This window comes from Poecilia reticulata, linkage group LG5 (assembly GCF_000633615.1).
Source record: "Poecilia reticulata strain Guanapo linkage group LG5, Guppy_female_1.0+MT, whole genome shotgun sequence".
NCBI lineage: Eukaryota > Metazoa > Chordata > Actinopteri > Cyprinodontiformes > Poeciliidae > Poecilia > Poecilia reticulata.
This window is the reverse complement of record NC_024335.1, coordinates 26559755-26572789: the sequence shown is the minus strand read 5'-3', so window position 1 is coordinate 26572789 and position 13035 is coordinate 26559755. Positions and strand designations below refer to the sequence as shown.

General features: G+C 38.2%; 1 protein-coding gene across 1 annotated transcript; it reads left to right on the top strand.

Annotated features, from left to right (window-relative positions):
- Positions 1-21: 21 nt before the first annotated feature.
- On the top strand, positions 22-7689 carry c1galt1lb (core 1 synthase, glycoprotein-N-acetylgalactosamine 3-beta-galactosyltransferase 1, like b). Its single transcript, XM_008410144.2, has 4 exons — positions 22-666; positions 777-1039; positions 4469-5133; positions 6872-7689. The coding sequence occupies exons 2-4, from the start codon at positions 823-825 to the stop codon at positions 7160-7162; spliced, it is 1173 nt and encodes a 390-aa protein (XP_008408366.1). The 5' UTR covers positions 22-666; positions 777-822; the 3' UTR covers positions 7163-7689.
- The last annotated feature ends 5346 nt before the right edge of the window (positions 7690-13035 follow it).

Below are 13035 nucleotides of genomic sequence, written 5' to 3'. Positions count from 1 at the left end.
AGGCCAGGGAGGAAAATACAACTTTTTAACCATTTGTTTTCAACAAGTCACGTATACAAGGGTTAAAGTCCGACCCTGCCCTCTGACTAATATGACCGGAAGTAGCGGTTTTTACTGGACGGAAGACAGCAGTCAGTCACACAAGTTAGATGTTAATCCTCCATCGACGTGGAGCTCGTTTAAACTTCTTGTCTCCAGGTTTTCTTAGGGATTTTATTTAAGTGAAAGTGAAACATTAGCCTCCCTCCTTCGTCAGTGGAGTTTCCGTTAGCTGCGCAGCCGCGACACGACTGCTAAATAACTTAACAGCGAAGTTGACGCTAGCACTGTCGGTTGAATAACGGACTAGCCAGTTAGCTTTCGCCCACGGTTCCAACACAGAGCTGGAGTCAATGTTTAACCGGACACGAGTGTCATTGTTTGTTCTCTCTCACTTGGGAGTTTATTCAGTCAACGGTTCTGGGATTTGGTCGCTCCGTTCTCTGTGGCGCTGGGTGAGAACTTAGCTTGTTTTTTTTAATTATGGCTAGCTGTTATTGTTTGTAGTGGAAACGTCGCGTCTCTTCTCAGCTTTCGCTTCCCCGAGCCGAGGCGCTACGATCGCTTAGAGGAAATAGGCCGTTGGATATTTCAGCTGCGATGTTTTGTATTCCGCTTTTGCTGCTGGTGAGTTAACCACACCTCAAACACAGGGAGTGACACATGTACAGCCACAGATGCATCAAAAACTCTCCAACATAGAGCGTTATGTTCACTCCAGTTCTCTCCTCCTTTAGGTTGAGTTGCTGCCACAGTGATTAACTGCAGGACACCTGGTCCAGCATGAAGGCCCTGGGCTCCAGCTTCTCCTTTTATGCGGGTTTTGTGGTGGGGACCTTCACATTATACGTGTTCCTGCGGCAGGTTTGGTTTGAGAGGTCTGAGCAGGCCGAAGGCTATGTGAAACTTGGTGTCCAGCAGCAACAGTTGGACGAAGACCAGGGGATATGGAAGAAAGAGAGGTCCGCTCTGTTTAACTTGGATCACCCTCATCATACAGGTATGTTCGTTTTCCAGGAGCAACCTTTGTTTTCCAGAAGTAAGATTTCAGATCAGTTGAGCCTTAATGAGAGGGGTTAACTTGAACACACGTTAATGATTGACTAGACAAAATTAAAGGAAGTTTATTTTTATACTTGATGTTACCTACCTAAGCATCTCAGATGTTTATCAGTTAGCAGTTTCCTGGGTATTATTGTGAAGATCACCTTTTAATATATTGTAAAAGCTTTACAAAATCCTTTTATGGCACTGGGTGTAACTTGAATGGCTTCATTAAACATTGGCGAGTTTTGCATTAATCCACTTCCTACTTATTCTGAGTCAGAATATAAAACCCAGGCAGCATTTATGCGTGACTGTCTGGAATGTGTTTTCACTGGATAAAGCTAGATGCATACACAAGCTTGTTTAATTCCTAAGATCATTTTCTAAATATGTGTGTAGGTTCTTACAGTGTAGCCTTGGATTTAAAAAAAAAGGTTAAACACAAATAAAAATAAAATGGATAACACAATCTGATTGCTTTAAGTGACAGCGAAAGATCTAAAATTATTCCTGCTTTTAAAATATGATCAATCATTGATTATGAAAATTATTATATTTAATGTGATTTTAAAACGGCTATATTTAATAGTTTTTAGTGGTAGAAAAGGTGAAATTACCCTTTTCTACCACTCTGCTTTATGTAGACTAGGAACAAGTCTAACAGTTGAAACTAGAAGATTTTAGTGGGTTTTTTCTTTTACTTTTAAAACGTATACTATATTTTTATATGTTAATTAACCCATGCTTATCTCAATTTGCTTAAAATTTCATCACAAAGTGTTGCAGCAAAATACCAGGATGTTAATTCACATGTGACTACTGAAACTCTCAGTGGTTGTCGGGTTTAGACAACGTGCTGAATGTATAAAAGGGGCTTTATAAGTCTGTAATGTGACACTAAAAATAACCTTGCTCTTTGTGAAGTTGAGGCAGTGTGTGTGATTGAGATACCACTCTGTCGCTAAACCTTAGAGTTCTGCTTCAGACTGCAGACCGGTTTGCAAGTAATGTGCCCAAAAATTTTTGTCAAGTCAGGTATGATTAGAAACATTCCTAATTGGTAGAGATTTATGGTTTCTCTTAAAGACTTGTAGGATTTTTTATAGAGTTTGTATTACTTTTATAGGATTTATATTACTGTAGCTACAAATTTGGGTTTTTTGTAGGAGTGAAATAAATGCTACGGTTTATCTGTTGTTTGAAGTGACAACAAGACCTGCCGGCTTTCAGTTCAACCCCACTGAGAACTCAAAGCAGGACGAGATTTTAATAACGTAAAGACATTGTCTCAGCTAACAGCTAATGGGACATTCAGTAATGCGTCCTTTCGGTGCATTAAAAAAGAGGAGAGCATTGTTTGTACAGTAGCATGACTAAAATGTTGCGTTTTCCCCATTGTGCACGATGTACATGAAGCTGTTTTCTTTTTCAACCGACATTTTGATATAATGGAGCAGAGAAAAGCAGGTTTGTTATGAGGACAGCATTACATTTAGATGAATTTCAGGTTTTCCACCTGTACAAAACAATGTGCGAAGATGCAGAAGTACAATGTAAACTTGTTGACATACCTACTCATCAAAGTCAAAATGACTGCCATTAAATAAGCTAGGCTGCCACAAATGTTTTCTTTCAAATCTTTAGGAAAGGTGTGGACATAATAAACTACTATGACATGTTGTCATTTGGCAAATAAACTGAATAAATAGCTGTTTGAAACAATGGTGGTAAAGGCATTATTTAATTTTATTTAATGAAGGATTTGGGTGGTGAGAACATAAGGGACACACCTGATCCCAATAACACAATAGACCACAGCACAAATTTTGTGAAAATGTGTGCTGTTGGTTTGATTATTGTAGACCACCTCAGATTTCTTTCACATCTTCCCACAACTTCTCCATAGGACAGAGATCTGGACTTTATGATGGCCACAACAAGACATTGACTTTGTTGTCCTTAAGACACTTTGTAACCACGTAGGCTGTATGTTTAGGGTTATTGTCCATTTGAAAGCCCAATGTCTGCCCTGGCTGATATCTTTAGATGTTGCTTCAATGTTTCTACATAAGTGACTGGTCAGAGCCAAAGTATGAACTAGTCTACTTGGGGCTGTTTTGAGTTATTTACAGATTCTTAAAGTTTAGACTTTAAGCTTTCCAATCATGTCAGACACATGGAAATCAATAAAGAAATTACGAAGATTTGACAATTTGAATGTTGGCGTATCCCAATGCATTTTTTTTTATTTTTTTTTGAGAAGGCAGCTTTCAGAGTTTCTCCACAAACCAGTTTAGCATGTGGCGCTGCTCAACAAGGCTGTTTATTTACATTATTGTGCAGTAACCCTACCCCCAACATGTAGGCATTGCCTCAGACTAAAGCTCTGATAAGCCAGCTTTTTTCTTTACCTTAACAGACTGGTTTTTAGCTTTTGTCCGTTTTTACAACAAGGCTGCGATCTTGTGAGCCTTTGTCACCGAGTCGTCTGTGAGCTGTGGGTTGAAGGAGAGAAATGGAGGCTAGTATAACTTGATTTTGGTGACACTGCAAGCATGGTTTTCATTGAAAAGTATCATTTTAATTGACTTTGGCAAAACGTCTGCCACACCATCATCCTCTTCTGTGCAGTGGTTTCTCAGCTGATATTGAACATTCAGACAACCTTCCCACAGAAATGTTCACTGAACGTTTTCAGACAAGAGGCACCGGTATTAATGACACTAAAGACTACCAAGGCAAAAGTAATGATAAAAAATCACTTTATTTCTGCTGAACATATATGTACATAAGAGGCATTATTGGTAAAACTTTCATTAGAAACATTTACATGGTAAAGAGTGTCAATTTAATGCTGTTTTGGAATAAAACATTAACAATGAAAAATTGAAGGAAAATGTCAGATTTGACAATTTTCAAATTAAAAAATACTTTGATTTTAAAGAAAAATTAAGTAAAATAAAACAATTTAAAATGATGACAGACAAAAATAAAGTTATTTGTAAAGACTCAAAAAAACTTTTTTCAATATAAAATATGTCAAACTAATACAGAAGGTAAACTATATCTAACAACAAGGTAAAATACTTCCATTGTCAATGGACAATGTTTACTGTGTATAACAGTGCTGGCGACTAGCTTTTACTATTCTGTAAAAATAAATCTTTACACATACCAAGCTCCTCAGCAGACTTTATGTCCAGATGCAACAATGAGTTTCACATGCCAGTCTCTGTGCCCAGGGCGTCAACCCAGCAACTTGATGGCATGGTTGGTTTCCAGTGTTTGTCTTGATGAAATCCAGAACTCTGTTGATTTGTTCACAAGTGGAAATAGGCATTACACATAAAAGAACATGAATGTGTTTTTGTCTCCTCTCCAGGGGAGGATAGCCGCATGGCTGACGAATTGTACAACAAGGTGCGAATCCTTTGCTGGGTGATGACTGGTCCCACAAACTTGGAGACGAAGGCTCGGCATGTCAAGTACACATGGAGCCGCCATTGCAACATAGTTGTTTTCATGAGCTCTGTGGATGACCCTGACTTCCCCACGGTGGGACTTGGCACTAAGGAGGGGCGCGATCAGCTGTACTGGAAAACCATCAGGGCCTTCCATTACGCCTACGAGCATTACGCCAACGAGGCAGACTGGTTCCTCAAGGCGGATGACGACACCTACGTGATAGTGGACAATCTGCGATGGATCCTCGCCAACCACACGCCGGACGAGCCGATTTACTTCGGCCGAAGATTCAAGCCCTACACCAAGCAGGGGTACATGAGCGGCGGCGCGGGATACGTACTGAGCAGAGAAGCCCTGCGGAGATTCGTAGAAGGTTTTAAAAACAAAGTGTGCACTCACACTTCGTCTGTAGAGGACCTGGCGATGGGGCAGTGTATGGAGAAGGTCGGGGTGCTGGCAGGAGACTCCCGAGACACTGCACAGAGGGAGACGTTCCACCCCTTCGTCCCCGAGCAGCACCTCACTGCCAAGTTCCCCAAGAGTTTCTGGTACTGGAGCTACTGCTACTACCCCATCTCAGAGGCAAGTGCTGTTAAATCCCAGCATTGATCTAAGGTGTTATAAAGCATGCTTATGGGACTAAGGGATAAAGTGAGGTAGTCAGACATGGCAGGTTAGATTGTGGTTTTCACAATCTTGTCTTGAAGAACCACAAACAGTTATAATTACAACCACAAAGCAAAAGCGCTGGATGTTTTTCAGCTTATGTGCACTTTACTCATTTGTCTTTTTGCTGTGTCAACTTGTGAACTGCTTTCCTGTCAGAAATTGCCATAGCAATGTGTCTGTTTCTCCAGACTGAGGCGTGTATAGGCATAGAGAAAATACAGGCTGTGAAAAAAGCCTCAATTTAAAGAAAGATGCACCTTTCAGTTCATAATTAAAAGGAGACTTTAATTTTTGATAAATAATTGCTCTATACTTTGCAGGTAATAAAGGTTTTTTTTTTTTTACTCACCAATGTTTTGCTCATTGGACTACATTGTCTAGGCCTGTCACAATAAACAATTGGAGAACTTGCATTAAAGCATATTTGCTATTTTATTACTTGGAAATTGTTCAAAAAACAATATTGTCATTGCAATAATTACTGGGACAGTCAATCATCCAGCAAAATTTACTGCGACAAGCCCAACATTGACAGGCTTTTATTCTGTCCTGTTGAACGAGTGTTTGCACACACTGCTTCATATTTTATCACGTTGCAATCACAAACTTTCATGAGTTTTATTGAAATTTTATGTGATAACCCAACACAGAAGCTTAATGTTGTGAAGTAAAATAAAATCTTTATTTTATCACGGATTAACCTGCATTCATCCCCCCCTCCTGACTACTTTATACAATCCACTTTTTGCTGTAAATTTCAATGTTTTTCCCACTTTGTAGATCTAAACACATTTTTGCCAATTATTCTTTTAAAAAGCAGCTCAAGCATCATCATAAATAAAGATACAACTGAACAATTCCCTAGTCCCTCTGTATCAGAGAAAATCAGGTGTTTTGAGACTATTTTCTCTCCATAACTCTGCCACTTCGTTTATTGTCGTGCTGCTGGAAGGTGAACGTCTCTCCCAGTTGTCTGTGTTTTTCAGTTTGAACGTGTTTGACTAGTTTTTCTGTGTGTATTTAGCTCTATCATGTCAACTTATCAGCATTTTTGTCTTTGTTGAAGCAAAGCTTCCTGTCGTCCAGCTGAATCATAATAATCTGTGGAATGCAGACCTGAAAAATCATTATTGATCCACGTCTTTGCTGTGTCCTCCATGTCCTTTACTTGTGAAACTTCTAATGGCTTCCTGTTTGTCTCTCTTTAATTTAATTTGACGAGAGTTCAACTAACTCTTATCTGGTCTACTTTAGTTAATCCTTAATTTTGGGAGATCATTCGGTTTTTATATGTGAAGCCGTTTGTATACACCGATGTTACCAACCTCAACAAAGGTCTAAAAATCAACCAGTGTGCTTTTCTTTTCTCCTGTCAGAGAGGATTGACTGACAAACCGGCCGACCAGGTCATGTCTGTATATTTACAGTTAACAATATTCACACCACTGTTGCCAATTCAGCAACTTTCTTGATATATTAAGCAACATTTCAGACAAAAAAACTGGTATCGGCCAAAATCGGAATCCGTAAGGCTTTTTAAAAGATCAGTAATCGGCCAGAAAACTGCAATCGGTGCAGCCCTACTTTCCAGTCATGTACAACTTGTGCTGGTCCATCTATAACTTACATACTTTCTCTGTTTTTGTTGTAGGGTCCAAACTGCTGCTCAGATGTGTCGGTGTCTTTTCATTATGTAGACGCCACCGGCATGTACTTGTTGGAGTACTACGCCTATCACCTGCGTGCCTTTGGCTACAGATACCGCTACCAGCCGCCAACCCCAAAGGCTTACAGAGCTGAACTTCCAAATCCCTGGGATTCTGCCGAAAGACTAAAAGAGCGGGCGTCTGGGGTGAAGGAGTCCGGGGCTGGAGATGATTCAGCGCAGGAAGCAGGTCCTGCACCTGTGGCTGCTAAAGACCCCGCTGAAGCGCCGGTTTGATAATATCACGGATTTTAAGTTGGAGAAAATGGGTGTTTTTCGTGCTACCCATGCATTGTGATAATCTGGGATTGCAGTTCTTCACAAGCAGGAAATTGGCTCCACTTTTATCCTAAGTTTCTTCCACATACAAGTGCATTCCCTGAGGATCCTGGAGCTCAGCGACTGCTTTTAATGTCAGCTGTGACTGCAAGGCTGTTCCTCAGGCTGAGGCTTTTACACTTTTATTTTTTTTAAGTGGTTTTACAACTGTGTTCTTGGACACCTGTGTTTGTCTATATTGATTTTTGAGAGGGTGATCCTGTTCCAGCATTTTTAAAAAAATGTTCATTTAAGCATTGTGTTTTATGTTTTAAGTCTGCAGTCACAACAAGAAAACCGCCATTTGGTTCTCAGTCACAACCGCAGAAGTTGTCTGACTTCATTCCTCATGGAGAACAATAAATCTTCAAGGAAGGACCTGGTTGTGCCAAGAATGCCCTGGTTTCATGTTCTGAGCCATAAAACCTTCTCATCAGTTCAAAATATCCAGAGTCACGTTTGTGTTTGGTTTTTTTGCATGAGCTACCTCTCAAACTGTCGGCTGTGTTTCAGAGCCTTTTTCAGCTGGAAAACCAAGCGTAACGTTCCTCGTGGGACTCTTTATTATTGTCGTCAAATTTTACTTATGCTTCATGAAGAAAATCTTGTCTGTCCAGAACAGGCAGGGCTGTTCGCCATGGTATAGTGAAGTTTTACACCTGCTAAAGCTCTCCATGTTCCCACAGTTTAAAATCCTCCTGAGGAGATGCCCAAGCTAGTCTGGTCTGAAATATCTATTTATAATGTTTTTATGTTCAAGCTTGCCCAGATGGCCATGGCTGTCAGAGACTATTCGTTTGCTTTTTTCTTTTTATTAACTTATGTACAAAAGCTTCCTAATGAAGGTTCAGAAACTTTAAAAATGGCCTTTTTTTGCTAACAATAAAAAAAAAAAAAAAGAGAAACACCAAATCCTTACATTACACACCATGAGAGTTTTTGGCAGCAATGCAAATAATGAAACATTTGCTGCACCCAAGTCAGTTTTTTATTTAATTAAACTTGGCTAAATATATCAAACTTTTTCAAAGAATTTAAGACAAATCCTGTTTTTATATCTGAGAATAATTCTGTTCAACCAAGCCTGAAAGAATCTGAAAACTCGATGTCTAATCCTCAAGTGTTGAATAACACGGACTACTGTATTTACTTGATTTTAGTAGGACAGCCCTGCTCTAAAGTGATGCTATGACTCAATCAGGTTCAACTCAAACTTTGAATAAAACCAATTGAACCATTCAAATGTTTGCTTGAGCTTTAGGTCATGTTCTGATGGCCGGACATCAGAATATTTCTGCTAGAGCAAAAGTCACCATTTACAATGTCCTGGTCAACTTTAGTTAAATGATTTAGTTTGATTATTGATTCAATTGTCTTCTCACATTGATACAGTCGGCTATTAAAACTTATTGGATCTGAAATAAGTTAGAAAAACACAAAAAGTACCAACAACTTTTTTCACAGCACTGTAAAGGGAACATAAACACAGATTTAGACACAACTTGATGACGAATTGTTTTACTTTGTTCCATAACATCTAATCTAATCTACAATATCCCTAATCCAGATCTATATAATCCAACCAAAGATTCCCCAGTGAGGGAAGACAAATACAGGTTTGTTAGTTTTCTTAATTCAGTTCATCCAGCAGCTTCCCTCATACAGCCGCGTTTCCTGGCGCAGCTGAAAAAACTTGATGGATGAGGAAGTAGTTGATTGAATAAGTTTTTCTTATCTTTGAAACAACAGGTCTGCTGTGAGTAAACAGCTGCAGAATATTTGTCTGCACTTCCTGAAACTGCCACTAGACACACACACACGTACATTTGGCAAGTTCCTGCATCCTTCTCCCCAAGCTGACGAGTAAAGAATGTGCCTTGCGAACTGAGAATGTATGAGCCATGAGCTGCACACGCGACTTTGCACTGTGACGTTAAAATGGGGATTAAAAGGAGGATGAAGGATAATTTTATTCAAGCCTTTCATAGTGTGTTTACCTCTTCTTTTAGACACCGTTTTGCTTCTGTATGCTTTATTTTAACTGGAGAAAACCTTTTTTTTTTTAGATGACAATGTGTAAAAGTATTTCCAGCAGTTTCTATTTACAGTGTCTGATAAACTGAAAATGTTATGTTTGTGAAAAAGTGATGACCAAGAAGTGGCTGAAAAAAAACAAAAACGTACTGCACTTTTGATTTTGATTTCAATCACTTTAAATTTGTATTACATGGAAGCCTTTCAGACTCTGTTGCAACTGATTATTTGTGTGTGAACGGCGTGATTCCCTTTTTTATCCGTTGTTTTTTAACAGGACATGGTTGTAAGATTTCACACGTCTCGGTGTCAGTCGAATTGGGATGTTTTACGTTGAAGACTCTTTTAAAGACGTTGCTCGGGCTCATGTTTAATATCTGCTGCATTGAATTTTTTCTTAACGGTAAGAGTGAGACACCGGTCCCTTGACAATCTTGTCAATATTAAGGTTTTTCTCAAAGGAAAAAAATGTACAGTGCTGTATTGACACTTGACACGTATTTATATGTTAGTTGGAATTTTAAGTGTGGAGATTTGTGAGAGCACAGAAAATATGATTTTTTTTTTTTTTTGTGAAAGGTACTTTAATCACTATAAATAAATATTTCACTGTACTGTTTCGCGATACATTTTTGCAACAGATGTCACAGTTGGGATTTAATTGGCTTAACCAGGATGTTTATCCCTCTGTGGCTGCTAACAATGGGTGACTTTGTTTGTTGAATAGGAGAGCTTTGATAAATTGCAGCTTTTATGGCAGCTGGTCACACACTGATGTTTGACATCTGCATCACAGAGAGCGTTGTCTTCTGTGGAAAAGCAAACATGGTTCAATAGTCAAACAGTCCAGTATCATATTTGTCTTTATGGTAGATTGAAGTCTGTTTCTCACCTTTGCTTTACACAGTTGGAGAATTTGAACCCCGTCTTCTGCAGAAATGTTGGCACTGATCCACAACCCACTCCTGCTGCACACAAGGATTAAATCCTTAATAAAATGTATTAAGTCTCTTTTTGGGATTCTAGTTGCTGAAGCTGCAGTATATAACGTTTTATAAAATATTTTTTTCCATACATGTTAAAACTGTCACCATGTTTTCCATCACCTCCCTGAATTATCTGAAGAAATGTGCCAGTCCAAGTGAAAAACAACCAATCAGAGCCAGGAGGAGGGTCTTAGTGCTGTCAATCATCCTCAATCGGAAAGGCTTGAACCTTTTTAAGTGAGTTTGAGCTACTTTGCAAAGTAAAATGTGCAAAAATATCTCTTTTGGGTTGCATCCTTTAAAATGGAGTGAGGTTCTGTGGTGGAGATGTGAAAAAGTTTTGAGCAGGATAAACAATGGTGCAGGAATGTTAAATATGTTTTCAACTGGGGAGAAGAAATAAGTCAACCGCAGGGGAAATTTGACGAGAATCAACATGTCAGATATTCAAGGGTTGTTTTCCTCCAATAGTTTCATGAAAAGCCTAAAAAAAAGTCTGGAGTCTGCGTACTAGTTTTACACAGTCCTATAAATATAAAACGTTTAATTACTCTAGTTGAGGTTCAAAACAGATTTCTAAATTCTTGTCTAAAATCTGAAGCTCGTTGGCAGGAAAACTGCTGTTTTTATTTGTCCTTTACACCCTCATCATTAAATCTGAAATCACAAGCTCAAAATTTTAATTCAAATCCCAAACTTCTTGATTTAATGATGTGAAAAAAGTTTTAATTACAAAAGTAAAAAAAAAAAAATCTATGTGCCATTATCAATATCACCAAAGCAAAAAAATTTACTTTCAAGTTTGTATAGAAAACTGGAGGCTTGTTGAGCAGATAAAACAAGAGAGTTCGTTATTAAACTGCCCTGAATAAACGACTTTGCAGAGTCACTCACCTGTTTCTTGTTTTAGCAGGTCAGCAAGGATGTAATCGGCATAATCTGCGCAAGACAGAAAATTTTATTTTTTTAAACCCCCAACTTAAACACTGCCTTGCAAGAAAACGGAAATGTTTTGAGATTAATGATTAATATGGGAAATGCTTACTCAACGCTGAAGCAGCTTGTCTCTTTCCCATGAGACCCACAAAGTTGTCGTAGTCAGTGGGATAAAATCTCTTGAGTATTTTGTTTTCACTTCTCTGAAAGCAAAGAGGAAACGTGCTGAGGGAGTTAAAGCATTTTGAGGGAATATCTTGGGAAGAAAATGGTCCGTTTACCTCTCTGGGTGGTTTATATGTGTCTCCTGTAGTCAAACACGTCACAGGAAACATAAGAATGACCAACACAACCAGGGAAGCAAGATTACAGCAGCTTCGATTTTCCTCCATTTCTCTGAAAATAAATCATACAATTTAAAATGCTGGCAAAACATCAAGGGATTTCTAAGGGAAATGTAAAGGAATTGTCCAGTTTACTTCTAAAAATGCAAAAAAATAATCTTTGTTAATAGCTACAACCTGATGATATAAGTTTAATATTTGTGTTTGAGCTCGGTTTGTTCACAAGTACATCTCAGCAAATAATGACCAATTATCTAGTTCTTGATCAAAAATCAAATTCTGCTTCAGGCCCCATTGTGCTTTTTACAGAAACCATCATGAGAATATTGAGCAACTTTGAAAAATATAAAAGCTGTTCAATTGGTATTTTATGGGGTATTTTATGGATGAGGACATCAATTGTTTGTCTGAAAGGGAAGTTTTATGGTTGGAGAAAGTAAAAACAAGTCAAGATATTTAATTTCTAACCAATAAACAGTCTGGCTTTGTAACATGAATCAATTCATGTGGTTGAGATGGGCATGTAATTAATTGATTTATTTATATCTTTGTTTTTCCTCAGAAATTATTATTAAAGATTTTCTGTATTATTATCGGGAACATGACAAAACCCTGTGGTTAATTCATCAAAAACATAGACTAATTTGAAAATCTATTTTAAATTATAAAATGCATCTTAAGAGTATGATCGGTTGTTCAGCTCTCAATCATTATCTTTCCTGTAAAAGGCTCCTGCAAGAATGACAACAAGAGCTGCAGAGCACACAGCATATGCTTTTTGTTTGAGACATAAAAAAAAAAAAAAATCAAAACCATTCTAATACGTACAAGTACTTGCTACAGGATGTTTCTCTCTCCATATTATAACATTTAGAAAATGTGTTGATATTGTTCAAAAATAAAAGAATGTAAAGTTTACCTTGTTGGAGTTCTCCAGTATAAACCGATCAGCTTCGCTTCTCTGGAGTTCAAGCTACGCGACTCTTTGGGCTCAGGATCTCAGTTAATATAGTTCTTCTGAGCTCATAAGTAATCCGATTAACGCTCCACCGCCTCCCAAAGAAATGTAGCGCATCTCTGTCATCAGACATGTTTAATTAAATAACATACTTCATTTTGATGGAGTATTATTATCTTTCATAGGGCAAATGTGCGTCAGTCATTAGTACTTATTTGAATTATATAAAGTACATTGAAATTATACACTGATTATTATCGATCATCTCTCTAATATGAAAACAGGGAACCACCCAAACAAAGCTGCCACTGCAGAAACATCAGCAGATCAGGCAAAGGTCACAACGATGAAAGGTCACTGTGTTATTGGATCATTCGTCTTTCAGGTTATTTGTTTGATAAATATTCGACTTTCTCGTTCCACATTTTCATGAGAAGTAATTTTAGTTGTACTGTAATTTGCTTAACCAACAGCTTGAGGTTTGCAGTAATTCATTGCTTAAAAGAGGCCATAAATTCACCAAATGTTATTTCA